Consider the following 12292-nt stretch of genomic DNA (forward strand, 5'->3'; position numbering starts at 1 on the left):
GGAGCACTGGGTCCCCAAAACCTCAGCGTGAGATGATGCTGTTGGAGTTGGAGGTGAGCCACATGATGGAGAGACACCCACTTTGCTTGCTTGTAACCTGGCCAAAACAGAATGGTGTTTACTTGGGGCTTCTGCCAAGCTTGGCACCACTGCAGACACACTGCACCAGAGGGCTCTTCTAAAGGAAAGTTCAACTTCTTCTCTTTTAATTCAACAGCTGTTTGGAAAATTGCCAAATCCCTGCTTCTCCCTGGAATCAGCTGCTGCTGCCCCCCCCACTGGCTACCTTACCTCACCAGCTTTGTCTTACCATAGACTCCCTTCTCCAGGAGCTGCAGGAACTGACTGACTGCTGTCACCATCTCAGCCTTGTTCAGGTCCAGAAGGGAGACAACCTGGAAGCCCAGCTGCTCCAGAAGAAGACTCAGCTCAAACACATCCATCACAGGAGCCATCAGGTTGGGATGATGCTGGTAGTGGTTGTTGCCCACCAAAAGTGCTATCTTGCCTGTAGCTAACGGAAACACCAACCAACAAAGTTGTAAATGCTCAGCAGGAGGCAAGGTTTCACCTTCTTTGGTTGAGTGAGGATTAGGGAAATCTTTTCTTATATCTAGGTAGGAAGGCTAGAGCCTATGCCGCTACAAGTCTGAAGTGCCCTCCAGAAAGCCCTCAGCTTTCTTTGACAAAATACACAAACCATCATTTTGAAAGAAAGACTTGAGAAGTTTTCACTTGACAACCAAAATCCCAGGAATGCAGGAGGATCTGTGCTACCAAGGTTATTTGGCATCCGCCCTATGGTGACCACAGGTCTTGCATGCCAGCGGTGCCTGGGAGGGGGATAAGAGGCCCTTTCCCCCATGGGGCTGAAGGAGAGAAACCCTGGGTTCCTGCTTTCAGTTTATCCCCAACTCTCACTGTAGGAAAATCAGATTTACGGCAGTTGGTAGTGGTGGAAGAGCTCTGCCCTGCTCCGAGGAGGTATTTCAAGGAAGGGAAAAGGTGTCACATGAACATCACTTTTAAACTCATTTGGTGGGCATAGAGGTCAAGGCTGGGTTACTTATTAGGAATAATCTGACTCCACATGCCAAGTCCAATCAGGGCTTGGCAGGGAACGGGACTCCTCCTGTACCTTGCAGCCCTGATCCCAAAGCGCAGAGCCCATGACAACGTGGGCATAAAAGCTTGAAACAGTCTCTGCAGGAAAAGCAGTCCTATGCCTTGTCCTCCCGTCCACCCTGCAGCCTGCTTTTTAATTAAGGGAACAATTGCTTAGGAAGAAAAGATGACAGTACTCACCAAAAAACTTTTCAGAGTGATGCGTACCTGGAAAAGAAAGGAGGAAATGCTAAGCCTGTGCCCAGCACCCAGTGCCAGCTCCCGTCTCATGTCTGAAACCTGCTCCAACACACCCCAGCAATGCAAAGCTGAATCAAACACTGGAGCATCCACACAAGCAATGCTCCTTGGGCAAGTTCTTCACACCCTAACTGGTAACCTTAAAAACACTGATCTGATGATTTGGGGAGGATTAATGAAATCCTGAGCAGCTGGGAAGCAAAGCTTGGAGCTGACTTGCCTGCTTCCTCACTGCAGTGAAAGCAAAGGAAATACACGACTCAAGATCAACATAAGCTTCAAAACAGAGAGCTTTTCCCCATGAGCACTCAGTGCAGAGGAAGCCGACTGTCTGCTTTTGATTGCAATAATATTCCCAGAGCCTTTCACCACCCTGCTTTGCCTTTCCCTGCCTTTCAGCAGTTCCGGCTCAAAAAAGCCACCCCAAATGTGACTCACTTTCACAAGCTCTACAACCTCCCCTGCCCGAGCACTTCCAGTCTCCTAAAATCATCATCATCCCTAGCAGCTCCAGCTTTTCCTATTTAAATTAAACATAATAATAATAAAAAATCCAGCCCAGGAGAAAACTCTAAAGCCCGACAGGCTCTAAAAGAAGAAACTACGGGCATATTTTTAATTACCTAAAGCTCACAGGTCTGGAATACCTTTAGCACCTGAACCAGTGTTGTTAATGCTCCAGGGATGCCTGGAAAGCCACCAGAACAAGCCCATTCATCCTCTTCTGCCTCTGACAGAGCTGCCTGTTGCACGTTAAAGCTGCCCAGCCGTGACATTTTGAACCCAACCTAATCCTGTGCCCCTTTCTCGCTGCCTGTCCCCACCTAGATGCTGTTTCACCAGCTGCGAGGGGGCTGGGAGAGCGTGCTCTGGCTATAGAGGACCAGTTTGCACTCTGGAGCAATTTTAAAGCCAGCCTAAAAGGTGAGATGAGAGGTTTATGGCATAGAAAAATCTCTAGATGGAGTAGAGAGCCAGCGAAGTGAGCCTGTGCTATTCCTGTCTCACGGCAGGGCAAAGGCAGAGGGCCAAGGCAGCCGTCACACCGAAGGTGGAGCATGTTGGAGGCTCTGGGGACACATCTTCTCCTCGGGATCCATCAGCTCAGGCAGCTTCAGGCCTGGGCTGCCAGCCCAAGGGGCCTGAACCTTCCTGAAATAAACACCATCCTTTCCAGCTCTATGCGTCCGATCGCATCACCTCATCTCAGAAAGGCTGCAAATGAGTTTTAGCAATCGCCCCCCTGCTGCAATTTGGCTGGGGAGCGATTAAACCAGCACCTTGGCAAGGCAAGAAAACCACAGCGAGCACCTGAGAATGCTCAACCTACTCTAACAGGGCAGGCCTCCAACAGACTGCAGGGCCCAGCAGCACCCCACGCCACAGTACAGCTGATCACTGCCTTTTGAGGTTTTTTTCTTTTACAGATGCCCTTGCTACCCCCGTTATCAAGGAATCCTATTTATCACAGGGCTGACAGACGCCTGCACCCACCGCTTGGCAGGGCTTGCGCAGCTCTGCTGAGATCATTGCGTCCAGTATATCCAGGGTGTGAAACTGTGCCCTGCAGGCTGCTCCCACGTTAGCCACCACAGGGATTCCAGGACACTCCTGCTTCCCTGTAGAGCCCCACACTCTTACCTTCAGCTCCCTGTAGAGCTGGCATTTCACAGAATCAGAGAATCACAGAATCTTCATGGTGGGAAGGGACCTTTGAGATCATTGAGTCTAAGCAACAAAAAAACCACCCAAAAAAACCCCAACAAAACCCCACAAAACCCCACACCCACCCACAAACAGACGCAAACCAACAATCTCGGCCACTAGAGCATGCCCTGAAGTGCCCCATCTACACGCTTCTTAAATACCTCCAGGGATGGCGACTCCACCACCTCCCTGGGCAGGCTGTTCCAGTGCCTGACCACTCTCTCAGTAAAGTAATTCTTCCTCATATCTAATCTAAACCTCCCCTGCCCCAACTTCAGACCATTTCCTCTGGTCCTGTCGTTATTCCCTTGGGAGAAGAGGCCAACACCCACCTCTCTACACCCTCCTTTCAGGTAGTTGTAGAGGGCAATGAGGTCCCCCCTCAGCCTCCTCTTCTCCAAACTAAACATGCCCAGTTCCCTCAGCCTCTCCTCCTATGACTTGTTCTCTAGACCCCTCACCAGCTTGGTGGCTCTCCTCTGGACACGCTCCAGCAGCTCAGTGTCCTTCCTGTAGTGAGGGGCCCAGAACTGAACACAGCACTCGAGGTGAGGCCTCACCAGTGCCCAGTACAGAGGCACCATCACTGCCCTACTCCTGCTGGCCACGCTATTCCTGACACAGGCCAGGATGCCGTTGGCCTTCTTGGCCACCTGGGCACACTGCTGGCTCGTGTTAAGCTGGCTGTCCACCAACACCCCCAGGTCCTTTTCTGCAGCTTTCCAGCCACTCCTCCCCAAGCCCGTAGCGTTGCCTGGTGTTGCTGTGACTGAAATGCAGGACCCGGCACTTGGCCTTATTAAACCTCAGCCCATTGGCTTTGGCCCATCGATCCAATCTGTCCAGGTCCCTCTGTAGAGCCTGCCGAACCTCAAGCAGGTCAGCACTCCCACCTAGCTTGGTGTCATCTGCAAACTTACTGAGGGTGCACTCAATCCCCTTATCCAGATCATCAATAAAGACATTAAACAAGACTGGCCCCAAAACTGAGCCCTGAGGGACACCACTGGTGACCGGCCGCCAACTGGATTTCACCCCATTAATTACAACTCTCTGGGCACGGCCATCCAGCCAGTTTTTTACCCAGTGAAGAGTACACATGTCTATGCCATGATTCGCCAGCTTCTCCAGGAGAACGCTGTGGGGGACGGTGTCAAAGGCCTTACCAAAGTCCAGGTAGACAACATCCACAGCCTTCCCCGCATCGAGAAGGCGGATCACATGGTCACAGAAAGAGATCAAGTTGGTTAAGCAGGACCTCCCTTTCATAAACCCATGCTGGCTGGCCCTGATCCCTCGGCTGCCCTGCACTTGCCGTGAGAGCTCACTCAAGATGATCTTCTCCACGATCTTTCCCGGTACCGAGGTCAGACTGACAGGCCTATGGTTTCCCGGATCCTCCTTCCGGCCCTTCTTGTAGATGGGTGTCACGTTAGCCACCCTTCAGTCATCTGGTGCCTCTCCTGTTGACCAGGATTGTTGATAGATGATGGAGAGAGGCTTGGTGAGCTCTCCTGCCAGCTCCCTGAGTACCCTTGGGTGAATCCCATCCGGCCCCATAGACTTATGCGTGTCCAGGTGCATAAGCAAATCATTAACTACTTCCTCCTGGATTACGGGGGGGTTGTTCTGCTCTCCATCCTCATCTTTCAGCCCAGGAGGCTGTACACCCTGGGGGTGCTGGTCCGACTATTGAAGACAGAGGCAAAGAAGGCATTAGTTATCTCAGCCTTCTCCTCGTCCTTGGTCGCAATGTTTCCCCCCGCATCCAGTAAGGGATGGAGACTCTCCCTGGCTCTTTTTTATTGTTGATGTATTTATAAAAACTTTTTTTGTTTTCCCTTATGTCAGTGGCCAAGTTGAGTTCCAGCTGGCCTTTTGCATTCCTAATTTTTTCTCTGTGTAACTTAACAAGATCTCTGTACTCCTCCTGAGTTGCCTGTCCCTTCATCCAAAGGTGGCAAACCCTCCTTTTTTCCCTAAGTCCCATCAAAAGCTCTTTGTTCAACCAGGCCGGCCATTTTCCCCGCCCTTTAATGTTGCGTCTCATGGGGACAGCCTGGTCCTGGGCCTTTAGGATTTCCTTCTTGAAGAGCGTCCAGCCCTCCCGGACCCCTTTGCCCTGCAGGATTATCTCCCAAGGGACCCTCCCAACCAGGGTTCTGACTGGTCCTGGGCCTTTAGGATTTCCTTCTTGAAGAGCGTCCAGCCCTCCCGGACCCCTTTGCCCTGCAGGATTATCTCCCAAGGGACCCTCCCAACCAGGGTTCTGAACAGGCTAAAGTCCGCCCTCCGGAAGTCCAAGGTGGAGGTTTTGCTAACCCCCTTCCTTACCTCACTAAGAATTGAAAACTTGACCATTTCATGATCACTAAGACCAAGACGGCCTCCGACCTCCACATCTCCCACTAGTCCTTCTTTGTTTGTGACAAGTATGGCTAGCGAGGCACCTCCCCTGGTAGGCTCTCCTACCAGTTGTGTCAGGAAGTTATCTTCCATACACTCGAGGAACCTCCTAGACTGCCTGCTCTCTGCTGTGTTATATTTCCAGCAGATATCCAGTAGGTTGAAGTCCCCAACCAGAACAAGGGCTGGCGATTGTGAGACTTCAGCCAGCCTCTTATAGAATACTTCATCTGCCTCTTCGTCCTGGTTGGGTGGTCTACAGCAGACTCCCAGCAGAAAATCACCCTTGTTAGCCTTCCCCTTCATCCTTACCCACAAACACTCAACTTCATCATCACTGGAATCTAGCTCTATACATTCAAAACACTCCTGAATGTACAGAGCCACACCCCCGCCTCTCCTTCCTTACCTATTCCTTCTGAAGAGCTTGTAGCCACTCATCGCAGCATTCCAGTCGTGACCGTCATCCCACCATGTTTCCATGATGGCGACTACGTCATAGCTGTCCTGCTGCACCATGGCTTTCAGCTCATCCTGTTTGTTGCCCATGCTACGTGCATTAGCATAGATGCACTTGAGCTGGGCTCCCGATTTCATCCCCATCCTTGGCCCTTTACCCCCAGGCTCATTACCAGTGGGCCTGGTTTTATCCCCTTCCCCCTCCACCTCTAGTTTAAAGCTCTGTCCATGAGCTTTGTTAACTCCTGGCCTAGTACCCTTTTCCCCTTTCGGGATAGGGTTTTCCCATTGTTCGCAAGCAGAAATTTCTAAACGTCTATCCCTTTTCTCAAATGAAATGACAGAGCGAGAGTCCTCACTAATCCAGCATCCTTCAAGCCCTGGCATGCTTCCCTTGGGTTTAATCCTGACAGGCCCAGTTAGCTCTCCTTCCCCCCTCATATCTAGTTTAAAGCCCTGTCAATGAGCCCTGCTAACTCCTGCCCCAAAATTCTTTTCCCCCTCCGGGACAGGTGCATCCCACCTGCCCCCAGCAGGCCAGGTGTCTCGTATAGCTGCCTATGCTCAAAAAACCCAAAGCCCTGCCAATAAGTAGGCCTTATGCTTATAAGTATCTGAAGGGTGGGTTGAAGGAGGAGGGAGCCAGACTCTTTTCAGTGGTTGCCAGTGAGAGGACGAGGGGCAACGGGCACAAGTTGGAACATAGGAGGTTCCACTCAAATATGAGAAGAAACTTCTTTACGGCGAGGGTGACAGAGCACTGGAACAGGCTGCCCAGGGAGGTTGTGGAGTCCCCTTCTCTGGAGATTTTCAAGACCCGCCTGGATGCAGTCCTGAGTAACATGCTCTGACATGCTCTGGGCAATCCTGCTTCGGCAGGGGAGTTGGACTAGATGATCTTTATGGTCCCTTCCAACTCTAAAAAAAATTCAGTGAAATTCAGTGAAATAACACCAGTCCCAGAGCCATGAGTTGACCTGTTGCCTCTTCCTATTAACTTCCTCATTCATGGTTGCCACTGAAGGGATAGAGGGGAACACAACTTCCTGATCCCTTAAGCAGCTGTCCCATTTAAAACCACTGGTCTTTCTTTTTGTTAATAAAAGGGTGCAAGATCCATCCAAGCTGTGGGAAGTGCAATGTCAGAGCCACACATCCTGCTTCTCCTAATCCCACAGCCCAGAGCCAGCTTCCCCTGCACCATTGAGTCACAGGGCAACGTGCCAGCCCTGCGCTCCTTGTTCACCAGCCCAGCACTTCCAGACAACAGCACTAAATTCCTGTCTTTCCTCTAATTGCTTTTCACACTAGAAGGTGGTTTGCAGCAAAGCAGTCGTGGGTTGGCTCTGCTCACCTATGTGAACATCCACGGCGTTGGTCCAGTGCTCCCCGTGGCTATTGGAGGCACAGCAGAGGTACGTACCAGAGTCACTGACCTTTGCATGGGTGATCTAGACAGAACAAAAGTTAAATCACGTTATTTATGGTGAAAATTTGTGGCCCCCTGCTGATATCTGCCAAAGGCACTGGTGTTCCTGGAATAAAGAGTCTTTTTTCTTGTTGTTTGCTGAGACCTCATTCCTTGCCTCAGAAAGCTAAGAGATTTGCCACAACTTTTGTCTAAGAAGCTCAGTAAGGCCACATGCTAAGGTCTGCTGCTGACCCCAGCTTCTACAGTGCAAGAATCCTCTGCCCAAATGCCTTCCTTTCTTTTTCCAGCAGCCCCCAAGCCCTGTGGGAGCCACACTGGGAGGATGGTATGCGGCCAACATCAGGAGGTCGCCTGCTTTTCCTCTTAGGTGACATTTTCTAGATTTCTGATCATGCCTATTGCTCTCTTCTGGCAAGTTTTCAACTCTTATCCATCTCTCTTGATGTGGGACAAGAATCAGAGCAGTACCAGCTGGTGAGGACCTCTGTGGTTCTCCAGCCCAGGCTCCTGCTCAAAGAGGAACTAAAGCCACCACTGGGTGAGGTTGGCCATGGCTTTGTCTAATCGAGGAGTGAAAACCTCCAAGGACAGAGACCTCACTGCCTTTCCGGTTCCAGGGCAGCACTACCCACCTCTAATGAAGAACCTCTTCCTAATCCAGATGGAATTTCCCTGTGAAAAATGTGATCTGAGGCCACTGTCCCCTATAGCGCCACCTACCCCTACTGAGAAGATACTGGATCTCATGTCTTCGCTACCTCCCATGGGATGCCCCAGAATGAAATCTGCCTTTCTTGCACCAAGAAGACAGCACTGGTTTATATTCAGTCAGTGGCCCAAAATAAATCCAGACCTTTTGCTGTCTCCCTGACTCTTTTCTGTCAGGACCAACCACTTCTTTTCCTTCTAGCCCTCCTGTGGGCAGACAGCACTCCTGCAGCTCCCTCACTCTGCAGTCCCCTGCACAGACACACAATAGCTGTTCTTGTGCCACTGCTGCAAAAAGGCACGAGAGACGTGCTGAGAGCCCTTGACACATCTATGAATTAGTTACTTCTCAGAAACATCCACAGCTTTGAAAGAAGCCCATAAACTGTATTCCCTCTTCACCTGGAGCCCTTCAGTCAGCTATCAAAGTAACAGCGGTGAAACGGGGAGTGCTTTTGCACAACCCTGCAGCGCAGCAGGGAAAGAAGTTGAGCATGAGGCTGCTCCTCAAGGGCTGGAGAGACGGGGAGGACAGGCAAGGAGAGACTGCTTTCTGCTGGCATTCACCTGACCACACAGATCAAAGCCCAAGCCCTGACGGGCAGATATGAGCCAGGCTTAAGGACTGCCACCTGCCAAGTCCAAGATGAAAATAACACCATTTCCAGCAGTCTCTCCAAGGCTTCTGAGGCTCTCCCATGCCCACCATCCAGCAACAAGCTTCTCCCACCACCAACCTCAGCAGCCAAAGTTTCTGAACTATCGCAAGGCAACGTTACCCAGAGTTTTTTTTTCTTCTGTTGTTCCAGCAGGTTCCCATTCCGGTACCACTGGTAGCTGGGGGCTGGGACCCCCATGGCAGCACACTGCAGCTGCAGCGGCTTCCCCACCTCCACCCTCTGCTCGGTGGGGTTGAGGATGATGACCGGTTCTCCTCGCCAGAGCCGAGGGGGCAGGCCTGTGAAGAGGTGACACAGAATTGGTTCTCCCTCTGCAAGGGCAGAAAACAATGGTGCTTTTTCCCCTCTGTATAGGACTCTGCCAGAAAAGCGAGCTTTTTCCACCTGCACCAGGAGACACCATCCCACAGGACACCACAGCTGCACCTTTCTGCTCTGGAAGCAGGGAATCCTTGAGAGCAACACCCACAACAATAAATGACACACCAAAGCCCTGCCTCTGTCTTCCCAAACATGATGTTTGCCCTTTTCTGCCAAGGGTACAGTCAATCTGATGAGGTCAACCACACCTGGAGTTATTTTTGCTCAGCTTTGGAATAGCCAGGTTGCCTCTTCCAGTCCCTCTGCCCAACGCAAAGAGGCAAACACCCAGTACAGCTCTGGGAAACAGGATGAGTGATCAGCAGGAGGAGCAGGTACACACAGCTGGGGCGACTGGGATGATGACAGAGACCTGAACCATCCAGAGGATGGACACAGATGTCTGTCTTAGACCTGCAGGCTCACATTGCTGGAGCAATCCTTCTGTACTGTGATTTTCAGGTTGGAAGGACACACTGCCCCAGGAATTGCACAGGATCACTGTTTCAAGGGTGAGGAAAGCATAAAATATAGAAAAGCTAGAAGACACGCTCTCACCTCTGGCGACACACTGATGGACCTCCACCTTCACCCAGTCGGAGAAGACAGCATTTCTGTAGAGGTCATTGATTCTGCAGGTGTAGAGTTGGGTCTGCTGTGCGGTGATGGGCAAATCTTGCTTGGTGGCACCAGGAATCTGGCAGCAGACAGACTAAAGGGAAAACACAGGCAGTGGGCAGCAAGTGCCCCCTCATCGCTGGTGGCAGAAGGCACCAGCAAGCCCCTTGTAAGAGCAGGAAAAGTGGAAATCCCTGGTTTCCTTCCCTCCTCCAGCTGCAGAGGTGCAGAAGGAGCCTTTCCACTGCATGCCCCCTCGCAGCATCTGCAGAAGCCCTCAGTGGGCACACACATCATATGCCCCGTTCCTTCTAGCCTCCTGCTTCCCAGGGCACGCTCTGTCGCTGCAGGCAGGCCCAGGGCTACCCCTGCTCCCACCCTTACCTGGTGCTGACAGAACCACTGGTACTGCAGCGGGGTGCGTCCTTCGGCCCTGCACCGCAGCGTGAAGGAGTATCCCACAGGGACGGAGACGGAGACCGGCTGCTCGGTGACGGCAATGACTGCGGAGGAACAGGGCAAGGGAGATGGAAACAAGCCGATGGGCACAGCCCAGGGGCTCGCTTCCAGCTGGTGGCCGGTGGCCGGGCACGCTGGGCTACTAGAGGGGGCCCCCGGCACCCATCCCGGGAGGAGACATGGAACAACAGGGATGCTCGGCCTCCCGTGCCCAGGGGATGCCACGGGGCTTGCGGGGGTGGTCCCTCGGGGCCCAAAGGCGGCGGGGAGGGGGGGTGGCCTAGGCCCAGCTGCCCACCGCCCCCCCGGCGGCCGCTCACCTTTCTGCATCGCTTCGCCGGCGGCTCCTCTCCGGCCTCGGCGGCCGCCGGCCAGGCCCGCGGCGGCTCCTCTCCAGGGGAAGCAGCAGCAGCACCTGGGGCGGGCGGGACGGCAGCGCCCGGAGCTGGGGGGCAGCTCGGGCCCGTCCGACGGGCGGCTTCCGGGGCGGGCTGGGCCGGGCTGCGGGTCGCCGGGCCGAGGCCTCGGCGGGCTCCCCCCGCGCGGGGCCGGGCCGCGGCCCCGCACTGCCCCGCCGCTCGGGGAAAGCCCCGCCGGCCCCGCACTTCCGCGCCGCCGGGCCCGCCCCGCTTCAACGGCCCGACCGCGGGGGGCGGCGCCCGACGGCGCCGGGGCAGCTCCGGTACGGCACGGCCCTGCACGGCCCGGTACAGCACGGCATGGCCCGGCCCGGCCCGCCCCGACGGGGGCGCGGCGGGAGGGGCCTCTCGTTCGGGTACCAAGCGGCCCGTGCCTCCACTGCGCACGGGTGACCTCGCTGCCGTCCCCAAGGGTGTCCTTAACCGCCTCCCCACAGTGTCCCCCTCCCTCTCTCCACAGCTCTCCTCGCCCCCTCAACGCGGGTGTCTTCACCCCCATCCCCACAGACATGCTCTCCCCCTCCCCACGGATGTCCTTGTCCACATCCCCACGGCCGTCCTCACGGGTGTCCTCACCCCATCCCCATGAATATCCTTGCCCACATCCCCGCTGGTGTCCTCACCCCCCTCCCCACAGTTGCCCTCCCCACCGCACTCGCACCCCCCCAGCCGCCCTCACCTCTCTCCTGGGGGCCGCAGCCCCAAGGCTCATGGTGGAGCCACAGCTCTGCTGCGTCTGCGGGCCCCCGGGGAAGTGGCCCTGGGCCAGCCTGTCTGGAGGTTGCACAAGCCCCTCCAGGATGTAGCAGAACTGGGACGGCTGGGGATGGCCTGCTGCCGCAGGGGAAATGACGTGGTGGTGAGCGTCAGGGATTCCTTACCGCCAGCCGTGGCTTTCATTTACAAAGTTAGGGCAACTAAGGTCAGACTCATCAAACCTAAAATCATCACCTCTCAAGAGATGGGAGGACCGCGTGGAAAGGAGCTGGAGGTCTGCAAAATGGTGAATGGAGAGGATGGAAGGTGAACAGGGAGCGACTGGTTGTCATTCCCAAAGAACTTTGCTCTGAAGTGACACAAAGCCAATGGGGATGGGCTCAGGACTGCGGGGGGTCCTGCTGACAGGTTCCCAGTTCCAGGGCAGACAAATTCCCACCAATAGTCCCGGGCAGCGGTTTCCTGCGGTGCCAGGAGTGATGGGGACCAGGACTTCATGAGGGAGACCACGGACCATCTGGAGAAGGAGCTCCAAGAGAGACCCTTGCTCCCCTGCTGATACTTGTCTCACCTTGGGGCTGCATCAGTGGTTTCACAATAGTGGCAACTGGGGCTGACCAAGGAAAAGCAAGACCACCAGGGATGTCTCTCCCGGATGCCTTCAGTAGTAGCATGGAAGGGTGCAGGCAGGTGTCCGGGATGGCAGAGCGAGAGTCATGGATGAGAGCGGTCATGGATCACCTCCATGGCGTTCCCTAGGAAACCTGGGGCAGAGCCGAGCCATGCCATAGGGCTGGAGGGACCAAGCAAGGCTGAGGGATGTGCCTCTACCTGCTGCTTTTCTCTTATAAGGGATGAGGAAGATGTTTGGAAAAAGCCAAAACCCAACACAACTGGTGGGTGGAGGAAGGATTTTCTCGCTCTATGTCCTTTCCTCTGTGCAGGATGGGACTGTCAGGCTG

At 54.2% G+C, this 12292-nt stretch overlaps 1 protein-coding gene across 1 annotated transcript in view; it reads right to left on the reverse strand.

Moving 5' to 3' along the window:
- LOC141470111 (mucosa-associated lymphoid tissue lymphoma translocation protein 1-like) overlaps positions 1 to 11914 on the reverse strand; it is a 34918-nt gene extending 23004 nt beyond the window's left edge. Inside the window, exons 1-8 of the mRNA XM_074156038.1 lie at positions 11902 to 11914; positions 11293 to 11349; positions 10120 to 10238; positions 9676 to 9829; positions 8857 to 9035; positions 7292 to 7388; positions 1306 to 1332; positions 311 to 514 (exon numbers count right to left, since the gene is read on the reverse strand). Of these exons, the coding sequence (XP_074012139.1) occupies positions 311 to 514; positions 1306 to 1332; positions 7292 to 7388; positions 8857 to 9035; positions 9676 to 9829; positions 10120 to 10238; positions 11293 to 11349; positions 11902 to 11914 (850 nt within the window). The remainder of the gene's footprint in view (positions 1 to 310; positions 515 to 1305; positions 1333 to 7291; positions 7389 to 8856; positions 9036 to 9675; positions 9830 to 10119; positions 10239 to 11292; positions 11350 to 11901) is intronic.
- Positions 11915 to 12292: the final 378 nt, after the last annotated feature.

The sequence above is a fragment of the Numenius arquata genome, chromosome 11 (assembly GCF_964106895.1).
Source record: "Numenius arquata chromosome 11, bNumArq3.hap1.1, whole genome shotgun sequence".
NCBI lineage: Eukaryota > Metazoa > Chordata > Aves > Charadriiformes > Scolopacidae > Numenius > Numenius arquata.